At 35.8% G+C, this 26,562-nt stretch overlaps 2 protein-coding genes across 6 annotated transcripts in view; both read right to left on the bottom strand.

Annotated features, from left to right (window-relative positions):
• baz (par-3 family cell polarity regulator) overlaps positions 1-20,148 on the bottom strand; it is a 38,641-nt gene extending 18,493 nt beyond the window's left edge. The window contains exons 1-2 of one of the 5 annotated variants that reach the window (XM_013325155.1): positions 4,555-4,735; positions 1,923-2,163 (exon numbers count right to left, since the gene is read on the bottom strand). In XM_013325155.1, the coding sequence (XP_013180609.1) occupies positions 1,923-2,045 (123 nt within the window). In that variant the 5' untranslated portion in view covers positions 2,046-2,163; positions 4,555-4,735. Of the gene's footprint in view, positions 1-1,922; positions 3,005-4,554; positions 4,736-19,612 lie in introns of those variants that run through there. The other 4 variants (XM_013325157.1, XM_013325153.1, XM_013325160.1 and 1 more) reach the window with 4 other exon arrangements.
• Positions 20,149-21,612: 1,464 nt separating this feature from the next.
• The window catches only part of LOC106127108 (adenylate cyclase rutabaga), a 64,065-nt gene continuing 59,115 nt past the window's right edge, over positions 21,613-26,562 (bottom strand). Inside the window, exons 16-21 of the mRNA XM_013325103.1 lie at positions 26,373-26,519; positions 26,053-26,266; positions 24,666-25,959; positions 24,324-24,557; positions 24,130-24,208; positions 21,613-24,054 (exon numbers count right to left, since the gene is read on the bottom strand). Coding sequence (XP_013180557.1) covers positions 23,620-24,054; positions 24,130-24,208; positions 24,324-24,557; positions 24,666-25,959; positions 26,053-26,266; positions 26,373-26,519 — 2,403 coding nt within the window. The 3' untranslated portion in view covers positions 21,613-23,619. The remainder of the gene's footprint in view (positions 24,055-24,129; positions 24,209-24,323; positions 24,558-24,665; positions 25,960-26,052; positions 26,267-26,372; positions 26,520-26,562) is intronic.

Here is a 26,562-nt window from a genome sequence, read left to right as displayed (position 1 = left end):
CCAGCCCGGGTCATGCTATTCAACTCCAATTTCATTCAAATGTTTTGGTGTAGAATTGGCATTTCTTTCATGAGGAATATCCATTCACACGAAACAATTTATTAGTATGTTATTTAAAAGACAAAAGAAATAAAATGTATTTATGTTATACTTGATGGTGTAATTTTCTATTTTCCAACAAATCATCAAGAATCACAACATTACTCCGTTATTCTGTGAAAGTGGGCTCACTTTTCTTTAACATTAGCTACACCGAAGAATAATAAACTAACTAATAATGTCAATGAAACTAATATTATAAATGCGAATGTTTACATGGATGGATGTTTGTTAGGTATAACCGGAACGACTCAACGGATCTTGATGACATTTGGCACAACTGTAGAACATAGTTTGGAAGAAAACATGGACTATTTAATTTTTTTTTAATTCTGCGCGAACGGAGTCTAGGCGGCAGCTAGTGCCTGTATAAAAACAAACGACAGAGCAGTTTATCGTTATTTTGAATCACGAATAGGTTACGTTACACAAAGGATAGTTTAAAACAGTTTGCGCAATTAAAAATAAAATAAATTAAAATGTGACACGCGAATGTGATCATCGTCCGTTATCTTTTTAATTATTGTGAGTGGGCCGAGCAGGCATGAATTGCCTGGCATCAGAATACACAGGAAACGGCTTTGTGCGACCACAATGCCACGGCTCAAATACCCATCAGATCTAATAAACATATACCATATTACATACATACAACATATGCATATAAAACTCATCAAACAATAGACAAAAAACTCTATTAAAGAGAACTAAAGAGTACATTTGATATTTTTTGCTCGTTACTGTGCTAAAACTCAAATATTATTAGAAACCAGCTCTCATTAAGTTCCAAATTCAACGGCCACCTAAAATTCGATTTCTAAAACACTAGTGATTATATTTTTAATATACGTTAGGTGTTGTAATGGTCTCTTATCAGCGCTGTTATCGTGCTATCAATTAGCGTGTGTCACTGCAGCTGAGTCGTGCGTATCATAATGGAATTCCAGATTAGCTCGCTCTACCAGCTTACCATAAAAACTTGGTACTAATTCTACAAAATAACTTCCTAACTATAAACTATAAATAAATTTTTAATAAAATTTAAAGATTAACGATCTAATTGAATTAACTATAAAACAATTCAATTAGATCGTTAATCTTACTAATATTATAAATGCGAATGTTTAGATGAATGGATGGATGTTTCTTTGAAGATATCTCCAGAACGGCTAAACGGATCTCGATGAAATTTGACATACATATGGAACATGGTCTGGAGGAACACATAGGTTACTAATTATGTTTTTTTTAATTCCGCGCGGATTGAGTCGCGGGCGATCACAAGTTAATCAGAAAATATCAGCTATTTTCCATAGACAGGGTATGGTAAAACAATTATCTGATTAGCAAAAGTCTTGCTTAAAAAATGGTCTTGTTTGTACAACAATCGATGTCCTAAAATAGAATTGTTAGTCATGTACAAATATTATTTATTTATACAAATTATTACATCGCACGTAAAAAATGTTGATACTCCTTCAAGTATTTCTACCGTGTTACATTTGCAAGGAGTATTTGTATGCACTGTATGTTGGAAACGCGTGCGGACGTGCGACAGATTGTCCGATATCATTTACGTAAACAAGTTTTGATCTAATAGTAATTCATGAAGCACTCCTTCCGCAAGTAACAGTATTTGTACATTTCTGTTTTTATTGTAAATATATACATATTAGTTTTGTACCTGTCAATGATACGTTAAAATCACCTTTAAATTAGTTTACTTCTAAATTCGCGTCTGTAAAACATTAGTGCAGTCTAGTTCGAAGGTTATCGATATATTTATAGTAAGTTCTTAATATTTTAATACGTATATGGCTTACCCCTTCACTGTTCTTAGGCAATAGATTCCTCTGTAGCTTCTGCACGGGGTATGTCTGTCGCCATCCAAACAGCCGCACCAGCTTGTCGGCCACATCCTCACAGCGAGGCGCAGAGTCTTTCATTTCGGCCGGTATTAGCACATAATTTTAATATTTTTCACGTGTTTCACTGAATTATAAGCTAACGATGTCATTGAACGCTTTGTTAGACAACATTTTAGCATTAAAAGCTAAAGGGTATCTAGACAATTTGGTAAATGGACATTGAAAAGTTATGAATTGTACATTATCTAAAACATATTTTATTCACACTTTTATAAGAAACTAGGATGTAACTTTAGCATGACTGCACCACAAACTAGATAAGCTTCGACTAAGACAAATACCGCTAGACTTGCAGTTGGAAAAAATGTATAGAAGCAAGCGAGCTCGATGCGGTCTCGTCGGTTCTAGGGGCCGTTATCGTGTTATCTAGGCATCCCCACTACTTCGCGCCTGTCACTTGTACGAGCTCTATCTATAATCAAAATTGCAAGGCGCACACAAAATTTTCTGCAAGGCTTTTGTAAAGTAATCGTATGCTATTATCTTTGCATTAAAGCTAACGAGGCTGATGGAAACCCTAGATTGAGATCGGCTTATGCTCAAGTAACTCTTAGTAAATCAACGACGACACATCGCTCCATGAGCAAATAGAACGATGAAAGTAGTGAGTTGTTAAGTTTTCTAATCAACATGATGACTGAGAAAGGGGCATACATCAATAATATAATTAGGTACTTTCAATAAGCTTGGATAATAACTGGCAAATAAAAAGAAAGACGACAATTTGTTGTATGATAAAAAAAGAAATAGCCGGTATTTGTATATATATCAAGCTATTTGTTGCTAATTTCACCCGAATAGTTTTAAGTTTTTTGCAACTCTAGTCTAAGTTAAATGTAAGTACATAGCAAGTATTCAAGTTTTAACCTTGATATCTGCACTTGGGTGTACCGTTGTGCTTCATGTTAAACTTTCCCTTTTTTACTTTTATTAGAGCCCGTATAAGTAACATAACACGCTTGGAATGAAGTTTTTTTCAATTTTAAAAAACTACGCAACAAAGGATTAATAAACTCACAAGAGCTGACAAACAGAAATTAATTAAATAAAATCTCAAATATGATCGGATCGAAACCAAAATTTATTTAAGTAGTTGTATCTTGCAACTTAATAATTGTATATTAATGGTGACTGAGCTGAGATGTTACTTTAATAACATTTTTGCATCGCAATGTCTAGATCTTCAACATTGTAATGCGATGGGTTGGGCCCTTACTATTGCTTCAACACCCACCTATTTTATTCATTTATTTCATCCATAATTCATAAAAGAATACCAACATAACATCGGGTAGTTTGCATAATGCACCGATCTGCGCTCGTGTAATGAATGTTCTACACTTCTGTTTTTTTTCTGTTGTAAATCTTTGGAACAATTGGTAATTTAATGCGGCTCGGTTTCTACACTGCATCGGGTCGGAGCAAGCCATTGTCGGTGGAGGACAACCGAGCCCAGTAACGTGGGAGTTCTTGAACATACTGTATAAACTTTTCACGTACTATTTATACATTAGTATTAAATACATTCACTCGTTTTAAGCTCGTAGATAAGTTATTCCAATTAAAAATTCGATAATTTTATTAAATCGATATTTTCTTTAGAAATTGTTTAAACTTTCTTACGTGCATGAAACTAAAATATTTTTTGTTCAAGTACCCTTTTTTAATAAGTCTAATTTCCTCTTCAACAGTAATAATTTTCTTATTAAAGGGGTTTTCAAAATGATTCCGAATGTAGTCATTTGCATCAAACGGAATATATTAGCTTGAAGAAAGGTGATTATGTAATTTGATTAACATTTCCACAACCCATGTAAAACTAACCATTCTTATTAATTTGTGTATAGTAAACAGCACCATCTTATTGAGGCTGATTTCTAACTAAACATCTAGATTTCTAGATCAAACTTAAAGTATTTAATTACTATGCTATTAAGTTGTTGAAAAATGACATTAGATGTACTCATAAAAGTCAAACCAAATGCGTTCGATCTCTCGAAGACTTTATTATCATTATTTATAACTAACCTCACTAAGTTTTCAGCAACCTTGCCTATTAGATCGATAGAATAATTTCATCGCAGGTCATAAAAAGGTCGTTCCATTATAAACGTTAGCAGACATAACCTGAAATATACCTTCTCGTAAATAACTTTTTATCATTGACTTAAACGCAGATGTATATTAGGAAATATTTGAACAAGAACTGATAACGTAACATTCCTCTTTGTGTTAAAACATTACAAATTCATTGAATATTATCTCTCGTTGCGTTATTTTGTATAATCGGCTAAGGAACTCCGGCTGGCGTGCAGTCACGCTACACTGGATAGGCTCAAATCAAATTCCATACCAAGGCTAAATACATCGACATCAAAAAATCTGACATTCAAAATTCGAATGTTATTTTTTTTAATATTCCAAAGAAATCTAATCATTCGCGCGTACCACGTACCACTGTGGGGCTACTACAGCGTAATGCCTTCACCAGAGGGGATAGTGCAACCTTTCTGCACAATGCAAATACCTAGCTGGCAGACCGCGTAACTCGAGACTTTTAAACCGCGCTAACACTTTTAACGTCATCAAATAAACAGCCACTGTTAAATAGATAACGTTTTCACTTATGATTATTTATTGCACATAATGTTATATGAAAAACGTCACCAATTACAAAGGATGTGAACAAACCGGAGGCTGCGCGGCGGGCGACTGGCTCGACTTTCTGCGCGTGCGCCGGCCGCAAGGCTGCGGAGGGCGATCAGGGCGGTGCGCGGGGGTGCCGCTCGGCCACGCGCCCGCGCACCGTACCCCTCGCGACCTGGCCATTGAGCTCACCTCACACGCCGAACAAATAATCATAACACCTGTGCTACCACAAGTATGATTCAAATATTTTATATAACTTCAAGTTTATTTTATAGCCCTGTGAGTATCTTATTTTTGAAATATTCAACTACCCGATATATAATAAGCATCTTTTTACTCAAATTAAATAGGCTACATTTCAATTATTTCTTCAATTATATTAAATCCCTTGTTAAAACTGTTTGTTTTAGGCTATATTCCAAAGCTCTACTTTAGATAGAAGGCAGGTAAACGGAAGCAATAAATTACATGAGTAATACCAAATAAAGTGGGATGGTTGTAATTTTAAGTTTTCCCAGGGGTGCGATGGTGTGGTGGCGCAGGTCAACGCGCGGGGGTGGCGGAGCGAGACCGTCGTGGCCGGTGCACCCAACCGGCGCACCGGACGGCGGGGCGCCCGATTGTAAGCAAGTATTAATAAATTATTAATTAAAACCGTTGATTTCCACTACCCAAACACTTGTACCAATAATTTTTTTCGAAAAAAATCAAAGACAGGACAATTTGGGTTTGTAAGGGATACGTTTGACTCGTCGTTATTCGACTACAATTACCTGAATATTGTATTATATGGAAAGTATGATTATTAGTATGATTGATAAAGAGTATTCATTGATTATTATTTACATAGTACGGATATTTGAATATTGAACATCATGATAAAATCGTCTCCTACAAAAATCGAATAGCAATTTCAGCCATGCGGTCTATCATAAAACTTGCTAAGAACAAATGAACAAACGTGTTGATGACATTTCTTACTAAATAAATAATTACAGTATTTTTTTCAATACTGTTTTATAAAGATAAATGGAAAAGCAATTTGTTATCATTATATAGTTACGTCACCAAACCGTGAACGCCGTAAGTTTGATTTTGCCGAAGCAAATAATTTACATTCTTTTCTCATACAACTTGTTTATTTAGTTCGTTGCATTAAATTAGATAGTGCTTAATGTATTTCATTGTATATATATATATATATATATATATATATATATATATATATATATATATATATATATATATATATATATATATATATATATATATATATATATATTATACAATACTAGATACTGTTTTCAGTCAGGGCTTTATAATTAGCTCTTTGTTAATCGCAATTACCTTCAGTTCTGAGGTTCATTATAATTAATTAAAAAAATAAAAGCGCCATCTATCAAAATAATGTGGTACTAAGAACGCACTTAAAATTAGTAATGAGCATGTACTACTCAAAAAGAGTTTTTACCTTTGACACACATGCCAATAGGCACAAATTGTAATTTTTATCACTCTTTATTAAAATAAAAGTAAATAATTTTTAAACAATTTTTTTGTTATAGATTGTTAGGTTCAAAAATCTAACGTTGAAAACATTAAAATATAGCTAACATACAGAACAAGAAAATTCATTAATATAAAAAACAGACAGACAGCAAGTAAAACAATATATAAATTTCACAAATAGGAATTGTGAAGAATTATTTTAGATTCCACGCGATAGATGTCGTTGTATATAGGACAAGTAGCACCAAATTTAATTAGCAAAAACAAAATTGCGCAAGCTTAGGTGATATAAAATATGTATTAAATAACATATCATCTTAGTTCAATTAAAGTAATACACATAGAACCTTTTAGAGAATTTTATGTAATATTAAAATCGTTTAAATCTTTGTTTTCAAAACAAGAATTATCTATAATTTATAAATCTTGTTAACGAACTCTTAATGAAATTATACAAAATGAACATGAAACAAAACAGGGTAATTGTTTTATCGATGAAGGAGCATTGATTTAATAAGCTTTCGCCATAGATACAGCCTAAGTTGCGTGCTTACCAACATAAGTCAAAGTATGTAAGCATTTTAGCAATATGTTTAATGGTTATATACTAAATAAATTTTACTATACTTCTAATTTTATTTATATTAAAATTAATTAAAAATGTATAAATTCTTTTTTAGGTTTTTAAATGTGTGCTTTTTTCCAATTTTTCCAAATTTCATCAAGTCCTTAAAATTTCTGACACCAAATCTAATCCAATTACCGAAAAAACTTACGTGTTACAATTACTTGAATATTATTTATTAAATTGTGACTTACTTGCAAAAATCTCAGTACAAAGCACTTAAGATCTTTGAATTAATATGAATATAGAGTTTAAATTGATAATTTTGTTTACATTTACGCGGATTTTGTATCTGGATATTTTAGTAAATTATCCTTAAATTATAGTTTTCCTGTTATTTGTTCAGGAATGTGCAGATATTCATTATTTACTATTTGTACAGATATTCATTATATACTGAACGATACTAACTAATCACGGGAAGCCAAAGAAATGCTTTTTCTGTACGTTCTAGAAGTAAGCTCCATTATAGGATTACTTAGCGTGAGTGAGGTAGTTCATCTAATCAGCGTTAACGTCCAAGGCTTAATAAGTTGTATGTAATAGGCATAAGAGCTTAAATTGAATGACCTTAATTGTTTATTATTGTAAGAGCTTTGTCGCTGATGGTACGTAAGCATTTTATCGATCTCTTAAAGGTATTTCACGCTCACTTGCTATTTACATAAACTTCTGTACAACGTTCAAAACTGGATCTGAATGTGTAACAAAGTTCATTGACATATAATCACCTCATCAATTCTAAGGTTGTTCACCGTTCGAAATAAACTCTTACCTAACATGAATGACACAATTATAATTTTTTTTATAAATTTATTACACGATAAAAACTGTTTATTTATTCTTTATTATGTTATTGACCATATAACAGCCAGTTATAAATGCTGCGTAATTGATTAATATTTTTGTTTCATAATCTAAAATGTGGAATTAGATACGTCGTGCCTAATGGAATTAGAAATTGAATTTCTAGGTTATGTTTTCTCAGCATAACAATAGGATATAAAAACTATCACTATCGCATCTTTTCACCCGCGTGAACTTAAATGATCGAGAACTAGGAATGAATGGAGCATATCGTAACAAATACAGAAGATTTTTTTTAATAATTAGCTAACAAGGCTGTCATATATATTACTAGCTGTCGCCCGTGACTCTCTCATACACTATGTTGATGTCTCCTGATTATGTTCGACATCTATGCCAAATTTCAGCGGGATTCATGCAGCCGTTACGGAGATACCCGCAAACAAACATCCATCCATCTAAACATTAGTGTGATAAAGAGGAAAGATTAGATTGATTGTTTACATTGAATAAACTCCGAAAACACTAAACCGATTTGAAAAATTCTTCCACTGTTGAGAAGCTATACTATCCCCGTGTTACATAGGCTATATTTATTACAAGATTTTTTTTTAGTTTCGCGTGGACGAAGTCATAGGCAACTGCTAGTACTTTGATAAATTAGGTGACTGTTAAGCAATATTAATCGCATTAAACGATTGCGTCAATCAATAAACAAATAGTACAATCTACTTAGCAAAGTTAGCCAACTGATGTATTGCAATGCAATTTTATTACTAGTACCTAAGATTATTCCATTTATTCTAAAGTACTTAATAAAAGCTGAAAGAAGTACAGATAAACATACCATATTAAATCAATGATTTATTCGGCAATTTAAAACACAAATTCTTCTACGGCATAGGTACTCCTATATATGTTTAGCGATAAAATGGATTATGATTTATGACACATCGGAAACCCCTGTCATATAACCACGAAGTGCTTTCGTTAAGCGCAGGCAACCTGTGTTAAACCTGCGTTTGTGCGGAAAGTGGGTAATTGTAATAGAGCCGGTCAGAGAGCGAGATCTGTTTCACGTGAGTAGCCGGGAGCGGCGGAGGGTGACGCGCGTGAGAAAAACGAGAGTGATACATGTACGAAGCCTTTGTTGTCACTGTATCCTGCCTACGAACTTTATATTGAAGCTTTTAACTGTATAATTGATTTTAATTCCTTTAATTAGATTAAAGTGTGCTTTGTGGAGAAAAATCTATATTATGATTTTTTTGATTACTTCATTGTCAAAGCGTAAGAGCATGCTGCCTTCCAGAATTAGGGAGTAAACACACTAAAGAGTATAAATTTATTCTGAATAAAACAAGGGTTATTATTGCACTCCTTTCCAGTCTGTAACACGTGTGTTTTTGTTTTCCAATTCCAATTAATTAAAAATTTCCAAACAAGCAATTTCTAGATAAATATATAGGTTATCGTATGTATAGAGTTTTATTTTTGGTTGTTATCAGTGACCTAAGCGGGTCACCTGTCGCGGAATGATAACACTGAAGTAATCAATATTCCGCCCGCATGCACAACTAGTGTGTATGTGCCCTTATCTACGAAAAAATGCTTGTTTTGACTAACATGGAAAAAAGAACGTAGAAGTATTCCAATTATTTTTTTTTATTTAAAATCAAACAATTGAATAATGTTATAATACAAAACAATTCTTGCAGATATTAAAATGCCATTGATTATTACTTATTACAAAACAGTTTTATTGTGTTATATTATCGATTTTGTACGAAAGAAATGGTTATTAAACAAAGAACTTATTGGTTTTCTCCATATTTGAGTATTCTTTAGATGATAATTAAAACCACAAATAGTATTAATAAAGCAAATAAGTACCAACTATAAAATACTCAAACGTACAAGTATAACATCCCTAACAATACCTCAGGGACTTTTAATAATAGGATCACGTGACGGGTATACGGTGCAGGCCTCGATGTTTTCAATCCGTGTCCCACTGGTCCTGCTCGCTTTCTTCCACGCGGAAACGAACAAACATACAATATTACATTACTTCGTATATAAACAAAACGTATGCGACGTGTTCACTGAACGCTAACTACAGTATTGTTTAAAGCCTCGTTAAATGCAAATAACTCTCACGAACGACTAACCCTAACATGGTTCAGTGGTGAGAAGACGACTTAATTCCTTTTTTATGCAGATTAAAAAAAAGATTGATGTACACAGTGATGTGACTCTTCATTGTAGTAGTATTTACATGAAAAACATGTTGTGATCTGTGAGATAAAATATTTATTTTTAGACATTTATTAATTACAATCCTTTGGTGCGAATGGCGCGCTTACATTACCAAGCCAAGTGTCAGAATGATTAGTGCGGGGACATAGACGTCGACATTTTAGTAAGGCTAGTATTGTGCCAGTCCGCCGGCAGTGTCAGATTTTCTTCTTAACATTATATCTGTAATAAGTCGACAATGAGACCTTACTATAATAAACACATTATCTATCTTTTGCTGTAGGTTTTTAATTCGATCAAATTTTTATTATAATTATATTTGTATAGCAGTTATATAGTTTTTCATACCGACCCTTTATAGTGATACAAATTATTACTATGGCATGCATTCTAACTTATCTTACATTCCGAGACTGATTTATCAGAATGAATGGTAAGTTATTTTATCTATTGCGTAACAGATAATACATAATATAAAAACAATGATGTTTAGAATTATTCCCTTTCAAATAGACGTCTAGGTTCGATACAATTTCAAGTATTTGTCGATAAGAATTGGCGGAAAATTGAGTTAGCCACTGCCGATTTCATTTAACGTTTAATTTCCTGTTTCGATTCGGAAGAGGACCATTTGCATCAATCGTTCGTTATCAAAGAACCGAAGCGAGGCGTTCCGTTAAGCACTAGGGATGTTCTTCAGACCAGATATTATAGCTATAACAGTGTTAATAACAGACTGCAGACAGACTGATTTGGAGGACAGAACTTGGAAACGTAAGTGGGATAAGGTCAGGGAGATGATGATGAACAGTGTTAACCATGTCATTCAGAAAAGTGAAATCTTACGAAAACTTTTGTGATCAATGTAATGGTTGATTAAGAAGTTTAATAAAACAACTCACGCCCGTAACTAAGCGGGGTATGCAGAGACCTAAGACTTACATTTGGCACACTCCTGGCACATATATCCCGCTTCTTCGATGTTCATACAGAGTTTTAATATTTTGAGATAATTTAGAAACATCAATGGTAATCAGTTTAGTTATTGTAGCATAGTGAAATACTAAAACAATTATGAAGCTAAATACGTAATTCAGATACGGGAAACAATAGTTTTGTGGGCGTAACACCGCGCTTTGGCATTAGAAGATTCGAGGCCATCATCTGACGCTTTGTTCTGACTGTGCCATTTGTAAATTTATCAAGTAACAAATAATTATATTGTTTGTATAAGAAAAAGTGATATACTGTTGATAGATTGACAATCTGTCTTACAATTCTACTATTTTAAAAGGATAAATTCGTCATGAAGAAATTATTATTACAAAATGAACTTATACAAAAAACGGCTAAACACTCATATATTATATAGTATATTCGTCCGATGGCGGTACCGACTACTTTCCAGCCCATCGGGGGCCCTTAGTGTTTAGCCGTTTTTGTCTCACGAAAGTTTGAATAATTTAATATTACAAAATGATACAGTGGTTGGATTTTTTAATAATTGTAGTGGCCAGAACACATGTTCTGCACTGTTGGATCCGGTCTCTCCCCTTGTTGATACAAGCAATTGAAAATTCTTTAGTTTTCTATAAATAGAGTTTTTTTATAAAATTCCTTTTAAAGTACATAAAACATTTTTGGTAATATGTTGCGTATAAACAATTTTACCTATCTTGGCAAAAAGAATTTTAAGGACTTAAAATCTCATAGCCTAAATAATGTCACGATTTCAAATAAAGAAATTGCCTAAAATAGACGCAAACGAGAGAACTTGAAGGAACCCTAGTGGGTAAGCGGGGAAGCGGGCGATGAAATAAAAAGAGAGCAGGTAAATCGGTAACATTCCGTGAAAGCGTCGTACTAGGGAAGGGGAGCGGGGAAGATAGGGGGAGGATTGTATAACAAGATCCAAACTTTATAGCAGCTCGTGGTTAGCGGCGATTGCATATCTCTGCAGGTGGATTTCGTGTGGGTTGTCCCTCTACGATCCGCCGGTATTTAAAATTGTATTATCCGCAGCGTCTCGAGCGAAATTGCGAGCTCCCAATAAGTTTGGATAGAACTATACATTTATACCATGCACCCTACGAAGTTACACGCGTCGTTTGACACAGTACATTCATTGACATGACAGACACTGGCCATCCGCTTTGTCCTCACAGGAATCACAGTTTGCTGAATCTTAATATGAACGATATTTATATCACTCCAAATGTAGCAAACGCTTTCCCCTCTTTCCATGAATCCTTGTATGTATTCCTTAGTCCGGTATGTATATAGATTGAAAGGAAGATAAATTTATAAAGAACACCTCAAGATAAATAATTGCATACAAAATTTTAAAGAACATGAATCATGCAAAGATATTTTATATTATTGATTCAAGAATTGACTTGCCTTTTCAAGATTAACCCGACGAAAAACTAGAAAAGACGTCACAAAAAGTTCAACGAATTCCTTACTGATTCACTGGAAATGTTTACACATACAAGTTATGGTTAATAATAACAATATTTCTGTTTAATATTAATTACTATTAGGTAACCTTACGATCAATTCTTCACATCCAACGGTCGACCCAATTCAGAGTTTGTAAAGATCTAAGGGGTGATAAGTTTTTTTAATGTAGCGTCTATATACAAAAGGAAGTAAGTTTTAAAATTGAAAATGTATAATATTCTAAAAAGAACATGCTTTCACGCTACCTGATGGGCTGACGGTACAAATTAAACCATCCTCTATTATTTACCAGGTATTTTTCAGGTAAGAAAGGACCTAATGTAATCTATCTCTCTCTTTCTAATACCTCAGTATAATTTTTACGAATAGCTGATATTCCACAATGATTTAAAAGAGGTTTTTGAAGAACAGACTACAATAATTGTAGTAAAAACCATTATGTAACATCTATTTGTGTTTAATAACAAAGCCAGTTAACTAAGAAAATGTGTAGAATTGTTTTTATTACAAAAGTTTGCATGCACCCTAATTCGGAAATGAACTTAGCACCTGTCACGTCCCAAACTAGTCGGGTTTAAATCGTGTTCGAGTAACCTGTTTTGATGTGAAAAAAATTGTGTGATACATTGATGTAAGTTTATTCTTCATTTGATGTATATAAGCAATAGCTTTAGAAGGAACAATATACACTTTTAAATTTGATGACGCATTTGCTTAGCGTTACAACAAAATACTTAGTCGTTTATACTTACCCAGAAGTACATGCATAATTCAATCGTCAGCCAAACAGTTAACCAAATAAATGCATGATTCAATGCACTTATAACAAAACTAGCTGTCGCCAGCGACTCCGTCCACGTGGCTTTATAAAAAACTAATTAAGTAAGTAACCTTCCAAACTATGTTCTACATCTATGCCTAATTTCAGTGATGTCGGTTGAGCCGTTCTGAAGATACCTTCTATCAAAATAACATCCATCCATCCATCTATTCTTTCGCCTTTCAAATATTAGTAAGAAGTACGATTGAGCAGGATTTGTCTAGGCTACTGTATTAGTTAAGAAGAATGAAAACGTGTTTCTATGCGAAAAAAAACTGAAATCTAGTCATAGATCTGCATCACAAACCAGCTACGTGTAAATCGAGGCGAAGTGAGGCAAGTGGCCGATTGACCTTGCCAGTACAAAAAACTGAGTTTTTGAGTTATAACAAGCCAAAAAATATTAGTGTCAGTCATTGTTAAATCATGAGTGTTTTATAAATCCAAATTCAATTGAGAGTCCATGTCTGTAAACCACTTTTACTGTCACATCTACATTTAGGCTTGTAGGTTTCTTATACAAAGTACTCAGGGCATTATTAGTAACCATTTAACCACTGTGTGTGTGGCAGTTAGTCCTAACTTAATCTAATTTGGCGTACCTAAATAGAAATCACAGTAAAACCTTTTGTATGGTCGTATTTTAGACACGTGTTTTGATATAGTACCACGAAGCGCGACTCCATCTTAGTTCAAAGCGAGCCATAACTCCTAGCTCGTAATTTATGACGCATGCCCATTATGTACTCGAAGTTATCTGACCTAATCAAGATTATAAAGTTACAAAAACACCGCCAGTTATACAGTATATAATCCTAATGAGCTGTACATAATAAGATATACTTTTTGCCACACTCAGAGACATTAAGTGGTTATTAAGGATGAGCGTTTGTGTATCGTTTTGTAAGCGTTTGAGATACGATACTTTTCTCTTTTTATCCCTTTATTATATCAATTATTTAGATAAAATATTTAACATCCATATTACGATGAATACGAAGTGGAATTGCTATTTATAAATCGTGTTTTACCTAATTAAAGTAAACTTTTTGCAGTATACAATTCAATATAACATCAACCTAGAACAAAAAAATAAACGGATTCGTTATTACATTATTAATATTATTTTCCCTTTCGTCCGATAACCTAAGTTAACTGTTTAATAAAATAACGCAGGTCTTAACAAATACGTTGAACCGAAACCTTAAAAGGTTTTTAAAGAATGTCACGTAAAAAGCTAAAATTCATTGTGTTAACTTCCTACTTTAAAATAATACGATGAATATAACCTCAAATGACACAAGTGATCATTTTTAATGCATTATATGCACAATCTATTAACTAAATATATGTATTAAATATGCAAACATTTGCAAATAGTTCTTGCATATTGAATACTGTTTATTTGCATTTTAAACTTAACAGAATGTTAAATATTTATAGACAAGCTCATGTTAAAATATCAACTATTAGAATAATTAAACAGCAATAGAATTGTGTTATGTAATAAAAAATGTTATCTGTTTCCAATGAAACTAAATATTTTTAAAATGCCATACCACAAATGCATTCACTGAACATCATTCATAAAATAAGGCTATCAGCTATACACGTGTCACATAGAAAATATAGTGCCATCCAAACTTAATGGATGCTCACAATTTTACACAACACGCTGTGCGGAACTCAATTTTGCAGAGGCTGTGTACCTACACTCGCAGAACTACGGACCGTCATAAAAATTGAATCTTGCAATACCAGATTCTGACTTTACTTGTAGTGGAATAAATTTGTGAATCAGTGACCGTGCGTTGTTTACCGACGTGTCGTGTGTGAGCTATCGCGGGTTGTTTGCTGTGACTCATACAAGTACAGGACGATTTGATGTCCGCTTATTAATCGAGATTTCCTCTAGATTACCAACTGTATGTAATGCTGTAAAAAATATTACGCAATATAATTGTAATACTAAAGAGCAAAATTAATTTCAATAGTAACTACTGTACAACATCGCAGATATCACAAAACCCGACTAACAGGATATCTTTAGGGTATATCTGTAGAGACTGACACAAACTCATATCGAGAAATCTGGATTGTTGTCGGTGTGACTGCGATTTTATTGGTCATTTAACTTCCAGAGACTAATGAATGACAAATTATTAAGACATTAATTAAAATAAATCCAGCAACAAAGATGTGCTTCCTGATCGTTTTTGTATGAAGCGTGTGTGAGGCAGTGGCAATACTAAATACAACAGCAGCATTGTGTAATTATACGTGCACAGAGCAAAGCGCGTAAGTTGCATACAGACCCATCTACCCACTGTCCAGTACACTCATTTAAGTACGCAAATCCTGACGAAATATGCAACAAATTTGTAATCACGCAGTTATTTGCAATTACTGCGTTAAAAGACTCATTGAAAATTATTGCCGACTTGCTAAGAACTGAATACTAGGCACAATAAAAGTCAATAATACAACATAAAATTATGTACTTAGATTTATAATGACTGCATCGCTGTTTTTATGATTATGTAAGGTTGTGAGAGATTTGTCAACTGAAATCATGATTTTAGATCTACGAAGGAGAGAAACATGATTGAAATACCCAATAAATTGTCATCTAAGCCTAAGTTTAAAGAAACTAGATAGCTAGTAGGATAGATAGCAATTTATATTGATAACAAAAAGTTTTCCGCTTGCGCAATAGATGGAAAGTAGATTTAATCACCTATAATATAGTGTGCATTCGCCACACGATGAAACTTGATTGCCAACTTTCTTCAACAGTTAATAGCCAATATAAAATCGTTCGTTATTTTAATTAAAACATTTTTTCCTTGCACTTTTTTAATTCGTTTATTTAACATCAAATATATATAAAGATTACACGAACTCTTACCAAAATAATAAGAAACAAAGCTCATGGGAACTATCAAGTCATAGCAAAAATACTATCTATCGCTCAAGTGTGTATAGTTGAATCGTTTAGAAACCTGATCCTAGTCTTATAAGGTGTTCACATCCGCTAGGAGTCGCTGACGACGTTTATCTAAACGAGGTAGCAGTTTCTACGAAGTGGACCACACCGCGCATGCAATATGATGAATTGAATAAAACCTCTTACACAAATGACTAATGTTACAAAAGAATATAGAGCACAGCAAGTTCAACGCTTGTGTTCATATTAAGATAGGTATTCACTGCCAAAACATAATATACCAGTAGCCATGTTGTCTTGAACTGCCAACGTATTAAAAACAATTACAGTACAAGTACAGTAATATTATACGTCGTATGTTATAAGGTGTTTTTCACTATTCCACGAATTATTCCGTTTTTGTAATTTACGCATAAAAATTATGATTAAATAAAGTAAACTAGTTTTAAATAGATATGAATCTTGTTCTGAGAAATATAAATTACGTGTGCTTTTTATGAAAACGCTAATAAAATTTCTACTTATGGTGGAGATTTATTTGATGGTAATGGGAATCGTGTAAACTAAATGTGTTTTAACATATCTCTCACCATGAGACGTTTACATTACCGGATGTTTTTTTATTGAACAAAATTCAATTTCATTAGTAAATAGTATATTTAAAAATGCTGTATATAAAGAAGCTATAGAATCCTAATTAACTGTCTTGCTTGCATAACTGAGACGTTATTTCAATGACGTTTTAAATTTCAATCTCACTGTGTGGCATGTCGTTACGAACTTCAAGTTAATACGGCCCACTTACCTAATTAAAGTTGCTTGATAAGATTGCGATGTATGTACTAACAGACACTATTTAAGTGTTTTATTTCCTCTATCATGTTGAAGTATATTTATTAATATTATCAACTATTAATATTAACAAACTGACAACGAGATTACTAAGGTAATATAATGCCCAGTAAATTGATTTTTACTAAGACATTCTGGGTCAACGTTTTTTTGCAAGATAAACGTTGGAAAACAAAATATAAATCAGCAACATGTGCGAACCATAGGGATTGGGAACAAAGAAAAAAAATGCTCAAGAGATTCGGACAAATTCGCTTCATTTATCCACTTGACAAGAATGCCGACATATGGCTCCATGGGAAGATTGGTGCGCTGATATTACCACGACGCAAAAGTTTAATGACCAAAGCTTAAAAATAAATAATTTGATAATTTACGGTACCTAAGCAAGCAGTAGATAAATGTTTGAGGGAGAGAAATTTTGAGGCTGTAAAGTCAAGTACGTATGAAAAATCAATAACATCGTTACTTCAAAAATTACTAGACCTAACGCGATAATGTACAATTTCACATTTACATCCAGACAACTATTTTGTAATCAGTATTCGTGTGGGTAAGCTCATACATATAATAAACTTTATAAAGATGTAAGTAAGAATGGTATGTCATTTTTCTGAGAACCGGTTGATAGGCGATATCCATACAGAACGTAGCACAATGGAGATTTGAAGGCGGGCGGTGGCTGGCATGCGGCGTGCCCGGCCACGCCACGCCGCGCCACAACGGAACCATTGTTTACGATTTTAGAATTCCGACCGGTTTAGCGAATTTGAAGCAATAAAACATTCACGGAATCTTGAGTAAAAAATAAACCTCTAACATGCAATCATCATAATGAACGTGGTTTTGTGATACCAAAATGTTTATAAGATGTGAAGACTAAGGACCTTTTTCCTTGTTCCCCGTAATACGTCATGCGTAGACGTTGTAACTTGTAGTAGATGAAAATATAATAAAATATTCAGCTCTTGAAATAGGCTCTTTGTTCAGGATTTCAATATTTTACTATGTGTTCTGACTAAGACATAGTGATCTAGATGTCTATAACTTATTATCGTTTCGCCGAAGTGCAAACAAACCGTTTACCACTCATTAACTCAAGCTCGCGACCTTTTAAATTGAGTAATCGTAGGCGCAGGCGGCCAATCATGCGCAAACATTTGCCCAAACTACTCCAACACAACTTGTGCAATGAGTACTGCATATGGGCAAACACGAACGGAATTTCGCATTTAACTGAATCATAAATAATACTACTGGCAATTAGCTAGCAGGAAAATACTAGTTCGCACCGTCATATTTAAACATTAATAGTATGGAAGAAAAAAAAACACTGGATAAGGAGAAGGGAAAAAGAACTGAAAGTGTGAGACCTGTGGTGTTGGCATACTCTGGCATCGAAGGCCAACAATCACATGGGGTCACAGCGCTACAGAAGCAAGTAAAAAGATTATATTGTATGGTATCCTTATCACCTTCTAAAGAACGCGAGAAATTTTTGTGAGATCAGTTATATTTCTTGAATATCAAGATTGGCAAGCTAATTTTCGAAAGCTTCATAAATATAATGGTTTTGTAGACTACCAGTTGGCTGTATTAAAATAAACTTTTGGACTTATTAACAAAGTGCTTCAAGAAATAGCCGCAATCGGTAGATCACGTAATTTGAAGGGCCAATAACCGTTCGAGGCCACCTTAAATCATTAATATTTCAGGGACATGATTCGATATAATTGAGTTGATCTGATATATTTATGTAATTTGTATGTTATAGTGAAGCCTCATATCTGGCATATTTGCGCTATTGGCCAGTTGCGATGGTGTCGTAAAGGTGGTGGCAAGGTCGACGGCTTCCTACATGGCAGCGAATGGCATTCGTAGCCCCTGTCTCAGCACTGCAGGTGAATGGGAACATCTAGTTTATTTGGCTTTATTATTCGATAAAAATTTATTGAATTAAATTTGCAATAAAGCAAATTTAGTGTACTTTTTTATGCTATTCACACATACGATTTGGTAAGCGTATACCTGACCATCAACTTGGATTATGTTGTTTACTGCAGAATTCATAACAAAGCTTAGCATGTATACCATACACGTGATCTCTCGGGGCTTGGTTTTATTATTTATTTTAAAACATATAATAATAATTACATAATAACACACAATTGGACTGCTATGATGTTTTATTTAGGTACCAAACACAGCAATCTAGGGAAAGTATGACATTTTGTTTTGAAATTCAAGCGATTCGAGCGTGAATCTAGTTTGACCGCATCGCCCAAGCACCGCTAATGCATGTTGTCTATTCAGAATTGATACATTGCCGCGAAAGTGGTTCTTGCCCGGCTTAAGTCGTGCATTCCACAGCAAAAAGATCATTTTATGCGCAAAAACATAATGCCTTTTGAGATTAACCATTATTGACTTACCTAGTTCAGCACATAATTATGCAGTGAGGTAAATACAATTACAATTATTATTAAATTGAATGTACAGTAAATGCATGTGTGCACTTTGTCAGATAGTCAACTATTTACTACGACAATATGTTTCCGGATTACAAATTGACAACAAAAGCCAGGTTTTCAATAGAAACTCGAAAAACGGCGCGAAAACTGGATAGTTTTGTTTGTGCTGGGATTAGTACTGACCTGTCCGGTGGCTTTCTTGTAGCGATGTGTGGCTTCCCGTACAAGGTCCCTGACGAGTAGGTCTCCGGCGCCGCAGGGCACCAGCACCCGCACGGATCCAAAACACACCGTCACCTTCATATTCATACTACACATACTATGATTCACCGAGAACACCGCGCCTCGCACTTCATCACGCACCGACACAAACACAATTCAACACGGACAATTAGTTTGATTAAAAAACTTATAGCACATCACTCACTACCTGAAGCACATGGAGGTGGCCCTACGTCGTACAGTTGGTCACGAAGAACCGTTGAAACAAAAAGGACAATAGCCCAAGTTGGATCGTGTGTTTTCATAGCGATGCCGTCGTGGTCCTTGCTGTTTATCATACACTCACTCGTTTCATATTCAAATATTACACATTTATAGAAGATTTCATTCAGTATTAAAAGTGATAAGATTACGCGAGAGTTGAATATCGCGGCGCGCAACTAAACGGCATCAACGGCCGTTGCAAGAGACATGAATAAGAATTCGTTTGGTATTAGCGTGAGCGTGGCGGGGACGGGCGAGGGGGGGCGAGCGGCGCGACCGGTTCCCGCCGGTAGCCAATGGGCGGCGGCGGTGCGGCGCGGCGGCGGCGGGCAGCTGTGAGCCGTGGTGTTGTGGCCGCGTCATACCTGCCTGTCTCACCTCACTCATGTCCCGTAACTATTTCCCTAAGTTCCATATAGTTTTTATTTTAAACATAATCGACAACAAACTTAAGATAAACTAAAATTTTTATTTCGTTTTTTGTAATCTACTATTACCTACATTATTCAACTGACATATTTTAAATTTATTTTTTTCAGGGTATTTTAAAAACGTATTTGTTTCGATGCTTGATAACATTACAAGAAATATCTCTTTCATTTTTATCGAAACTTTGAGCACGTATCCAACGAGTTAGGTCTCATAGATTGTTGCATATTTTAAGGTAGTATTTGACGATTAGTATGCGGAAGACACGCTCGAGCCGGGATCTTTGTACATGACTGGTGAACGTTATGAGCATCGTCATACCAATATATGATTTAAGCTCCATAAGTATCTTAAGGTTTTATAGAAATAAGTTTATTTATGTATTTTGAACTTGCAGTTGACAAGTGAATAATTCGTAAATACGATTTTATCGCATTGTATTCATGTAATAATAATTTTTTATTAACCTCTAAAACAAAAATTACTCCTTTTTTGGTAAGGTAAATAAAATAATGAGTTCATGTTTTAAATTTTAATGTAATTAATATTGCTCAATTGAATTTAAATAAATAAAAAATACAGAATAGGTCATAATTCTTAATGTATTGTTACAAGGGTATTTACAATATCATTATAACGAAATAAGATTGGTGTATTTAGGTACTTGCATTGCTATTTATATGCTATATAAGATAATAATTCAAAAACCCTCTACTTATTTATAATACGTATTTACATAAGAACACAGTATAATCTTGTGGTTAAATTTTTACTTTTAACAAAACTTTTTTATCAATTTTAACATTACTTTTGGTATAATTTCTACATTCTACAGAATTTCTTGAATACAATAATGCCAAAATATATAAATGTAATTCAGTAGCTACATTAAGCTTTTCATAAAGCCTAGCTTGTGTTTGGCACAATATATAAATATTATAAAAAATATTAAAAACAATCAACATGATACGAAATTAGATTCATCCAAAAATAACCACTGTTTTAAACGAGGTATAAACAAATATGCAATAGCGTTTGAAAGGTTAACGATATTTACACAGATTAACAAATTGTAGATGTGACAGGAGCGCACGTCAGTGCAACAACTTACAAATTAATCAGTCCAGTACTACAGCACAACTTGTCCTCCACTCCATCGTAAGTTAAAGATGAACACATCCCCTTTTGAATTTATAAATTGTAAATAACCCTCCCGCAACCAACTATACAGTTCATGGAAACCTGTTTAACCGGAGTTAAGCTGAAGTTAGGTTAGAAATGTCAAATAACATTCTTAGTTTTACTAAAATAATTTGAAGTTAGACTAAAGTTAACGGTTTAGTAATTGCTGTCGGTAATAGTATAACATCATCTTTTGACAAAATTAGCGTAACTTATTGCCAACTTCACACAATCAAATTATCGAGTTATGTACGATACTATATTTTGTTTAATTTGAATTATGGCCAACTTCACCCCGGTTATTTAAAATAGCGAATATTATAAGAAATACATTAAAAAGTTGTGAAAATCAATTTGCTTAACATCATAAGACCTCACACGAGTATACTATAAGTTTATTTATCAAATACATTAAATAGAGGCTAGTTGAAAGGCACCGAACGCCTGTTAATAATGAACCACTATTTATATATTAACTATACTCTCAATACCAAGGCAAAAATTATGTAAACAATACTGTATCGACATGAATTACAATAACTACGTCCATTTTGTGTTTCGCGATTAACGCATTGATTCAAGTTGAGTCATACACAGCAATGGAAACAATAGCATTAAGTACGCTCGCCCTAAATCTATAACAGTATCCCCGAGTCAAATCAGAAGCGAAAATTATTTAAAATCAATTACTGCTTACATCTATTATAAGAAATTGACAATTGATTATTATTAAAATTTGTATTCCATCGTGGAGAATATTCTACAACAAATATTCACTAAATGGTATTTATTTTTTGGTTGTACTATTGTCCAGTTTTTTTATTATATTCTTTACCTACAACCGACCGATATGTGGCACTGTACTATGTTAAATTAAACTGTAACACTAAAATATAAATATCGTATGGCTAAAACGTAAAATATGTCGAGAGCTTTTTAAAATACAGAAAATATCGTTTATATTATGAGGTATTACTTTGGTCACATAATTTGTGACTTAATTGTAATAATTGTAACGATAAAGTAAATTTTATTTTTAATAATGGCACGATGACGTCATCAAGGAATATAGTGCAGAAAATAAGAGATGATGTGACTAGAAGAAAATAATGGAGTAGTTAATGTCAACGGGGAAATAAGTGAATTAATCATATCATCGTATTATAATAATTGTTATGAAATAATTCTTCAGGAACGAATATTAAATCGAAATTATTTTGTGCTACTGCGTATCTTTAGATTGATATAAATAATATAGTCTACGTCATGTCAGATAAGAAACAAGGATACAAGTTTTTAATAACCTCACTTTTTAAAAGTTAATGTAAATAATCAATTAAACTTATTTGGATATATGGTAACCACTAATCTATTATGTATTGAAATGCAAAATCCTTATAACATTATGTACTATTCACAATACATTATATATTATAGTTGAAACGATACATTGTACAGGTGAGGGGCCAGCCCTAATATACACTGACTCACAGATATTGGTCGCTAGAAAACTCCCTACAACATTATCACAAGATAAACGACGAATAATTCTAATTGAGAGCACCTTACAATTGTAGAGATCATGCGTACCGTAACTCTGGGAGCCGTCTCACGGCGACTGTACACCAATATACAGCCTAACATAACTACATACATATTGACAATTTACACGTAATACATTACTTTGTTGTAAGGCAAAAAGGGAAATAAATGTCATATTCGATTTTAAATATCACTAATGTTAAACTGTGCACTTTTTACAGCACCAAAGATTAAAATACATACAAGATCGGACATGAAAATATCTTCATAATCTTCTTATTGATCGATTAAAAATTCAGATCTCTTCCAGTAAATATGTATTTAAATCTTTGGCATTGACACGCAACTCGATGAAATTCAAACAAATCGATTTGTAACAATAAATTTTGAGTATTTTCTGTTAGAGAGCCAAACAGAACGCTTCATTATGTATCTTTGGATCCTTTATATCGCCTTCGATATCACAACACATCACGAAGCAACCATTGATAAAGTACAAGTTTGTCTAAAAATATCGGAAGCAATAAGCATGCCACTGCCAAGAGCGTTCACTAAACATCACTCTCGCCGTCAGTAACGTGTGCAGGTTGGCCGAAGTTCCTCGTTATAGATTCGCTGACGGTGCGTATGTTCGCCAAGTACCTGTGCGCGGGCTCATCCGAGTCGTATATCGCGCTGAGGCTCTCGAGGGAGACGAGCGCCTCGGAGTCGAGGAGGCGGGAGGAAGCGCGGGAGGAGACGTCGTCGTCGCGGTCGAAGTAGCAGGAGTTGACGTCGCTGAGGGCCGCCTCTGCATCCGTGAGGCCAGCCTCGTTCAGCATGGATACGTTCTCCAGCGCGGGGTCGTCGGTGGTGTAGCCCGTGCTCTCCGGCTGCCCGCACTCCCCCTCGCCCTCCCCGTCGCCCTCGCCATCCGAGCACGACGAGCTCCACTCCGACTGACTCTCCCCGTACAGATTCATCTCTCTGTGATTCGAAGTCGTAACCTATTTCAAAAGAAATATAAGTTTTAAAAGTGGATTATTTATGTCGTATTATGTTATCGTGGAGTGATTACGAACCCGGTTATGTAGTCGCTCGTGAGCGTCGTTTTCGTGTTTTTCTTTGGTACTGCTATCGATTTTTCTATCGAAGGTGCCGCTGTTAAAAACAAACAAAATATAATGCAGACATCTCAAGAGCTAACTGTTGCCGTGGACTTGCAAAAGATGTATGTAAAAGTACACAAAATGAATAGTTGTGTATGTTGTCTCACCCGGGCGTGTTGTCGCGCGAGGGCAGACACACGACGACGTCAGTGGGCAGAACGCCGGGGAAGTCAGTGTGGGCATGGGTGTGGGCGTGCGTGGGCGCGGGCGGGGGCGGGTGCGTGGGCGCGGGGCTGGGCTCGCGGCGCGCCAACTGCGCGATGGCGGCCAGTCCAACCGCGTGCAGCGGGCTGCTGTTGTTGTTGGCGCTGCGCCCCACTTCCAGCGACGAGTTCTGACTCCTAATGAGGTGAAATTACCTTTTAAAATTATTTTTAAACTAACATTTTATTTATTTATGATGAACATAACTAATTTTTAAGTTTCTTTTTGCATTTTTACTTTCTTACCTAAGTTCAAGGTTCAGATCCTTTCTTTCATTTTTAGGAGGATTGTTCATAATAATATTCTTATCGTCTAGAAGCCTCTGTATCTCTCTCTCGAAGGGCGGCACGCAGGCGACGTCGGAGGGGCTGCGTTTGCTGAACACCTCCCTGCCGTCGTGGTTCAGGTGCTTCAAGTTGGTCGGCCGACTGCCGGAGCTGGAGAAGGAGTTGGTCCTCGGCGCCAGGCGACTCGATACGTCCTTTTTGTCGGTCTGACTGCAGCTGTCTCGTTTCGCAGATGTCTGGAGCATGTTCAAGATGCTCCGATGCAACTTTTCCTCCTCCTTTTGATAGCCGATGTCGTCGAGAATCTTGTCCTCCAGGACCGGTTTGTTCGAGAGTTTATGTTTCGCGTATAATTCGTTAATAACATTAGCGGTGGGTTTATTGGTGCGGAGGACGGGGTAGTCGTAGGCGGAGGTGATGTCGTTGCGGGAGGGGCGCGCGGGAGGCAGCCAGGCGGCGGGGCGCGGCGGGGAGGGCGAGGCGTCGGTGGTGCGTGAGTAGCTCTCGTCGGAGGAGCTGAGGCTGGGCGAGCGAGTGAGGGAGCTGAGCTCGTCTGCGGACGAGTGGACTCGAGGACTCCGCGCTAGGGGCAAGCTCTCGCTCGACCGCGGCCTCGGCAGTCTCGTGGGCGGCCTCCTCTTGTGCACCACCGGGGGCCTCGGCTCCTGTGGCCGCGGCCACGGCGGCACGAGGGCCCGCGGCGGCGGCCATCTGGGGTTGGCGGAGATCCCGTGGGGCGGAGGCGGGGGCGGGTTGTCGTCTTGATCCTTGTTTCGACGTCCCTTCGTCCCTTTATGGTTGTTTCCATTTTGTTGTCCATTAGGAGGCAGGAGAGGCTCGTTTTCGCCCGAGCCCGTGGACTCCCGCAGCGGCGGCAGCCTGGAGGGTTGTGCGGCGGCACGCCTCGCGGAGTTCTGCAGCATGGCGAGCGGAGTGGCGACGCCGCCGTACGCCGACGGCGGGTTCTGAGGTTGACCGTTGGAATTGTTCTGACCGCCGCCGTTGTCTAGCGTTCGGTCCGTTAAAAAGTAAGTCGTCATTTCGCCCTTGCCTTTCACTTTAACTTTCCCTCGACAGACGAACTGATAGGGCATGTCCTTCAGCACTTGGTAGACTTCTTCTGTGACCTGCGTGTGGTTGGGCAGGCCGGTGGAATCCATCCGTGAAGCTACATTGACGGTGTTGCCCCAAATGTCGTACTGTGGTTTTCGCGCGCCTATAACTCCAGCGACGACAGGTCCGACGTTTATTCCTGTGTAAGAATTAAAAAAGTGTAAAATACATAAAAAGTTAAGAATTAAACTTATAGATTTAAATACATATTTGTATATAAGTTGAAACTGACCAACGCGCAGCATGAAGTTGTTGTAAGAGTTGTCGTTGATATCTTTCAACTTGTCTCGCATCGCAAACACAAATTCGACAAGAGTGGCCATGTGTTTCCTGGTGCTGGGATCGTCCGTCATCTTCTTGTCAGGGATGAGGCCGACGGCTGCCATGTACGTCGATCCAACTGTTTTGATTTTATCTATTGGACTGAAACGGTCTTCACCTAAGAGCTGAAAGAAATTAATTTAAATTAATGAATTTTCAAACAACAAGCCAACAAAACAACGTCCATTCTCCATCCGTTGATTCTTAAAACTAGTAATTCTTAGTAGTTACCTCATCAAAATCGGCAATGATTTCATTGAGCAGCCGCAGACACTCCATGCCCTGGTTGTTTCCGTCCAACTCCATGTAGAACTCGTGGTAGTTGGTGATGGAGGCGAAAACAACGCCCACGCGCTGGTACGACTGGTGGTACAGGTCCTGCCAACCATGCGTCTTGTCACCCCCCACACGTCAGGACTAA

The sequence above is a fragment of the Papilio xuthus genome, unplaced genomic scaffold (assembly GCF_000836235.2).
Source record: "Papilio xuthus unplaced genomic scaffold, Pxut_1.1 DF824888.1, whole genome shotgun sequence".
NCBI lineage: Eukaryota > Metazoa > Arthropoda > Insecta > Lepidoptera > Papilionidae > Papilio > Papilio xuthus.
The sequence above is the reverse complement of the archived record's forward strand: the minus strand, read 5'-3'. Positions and strand labels throughout refer to the sequence as shown.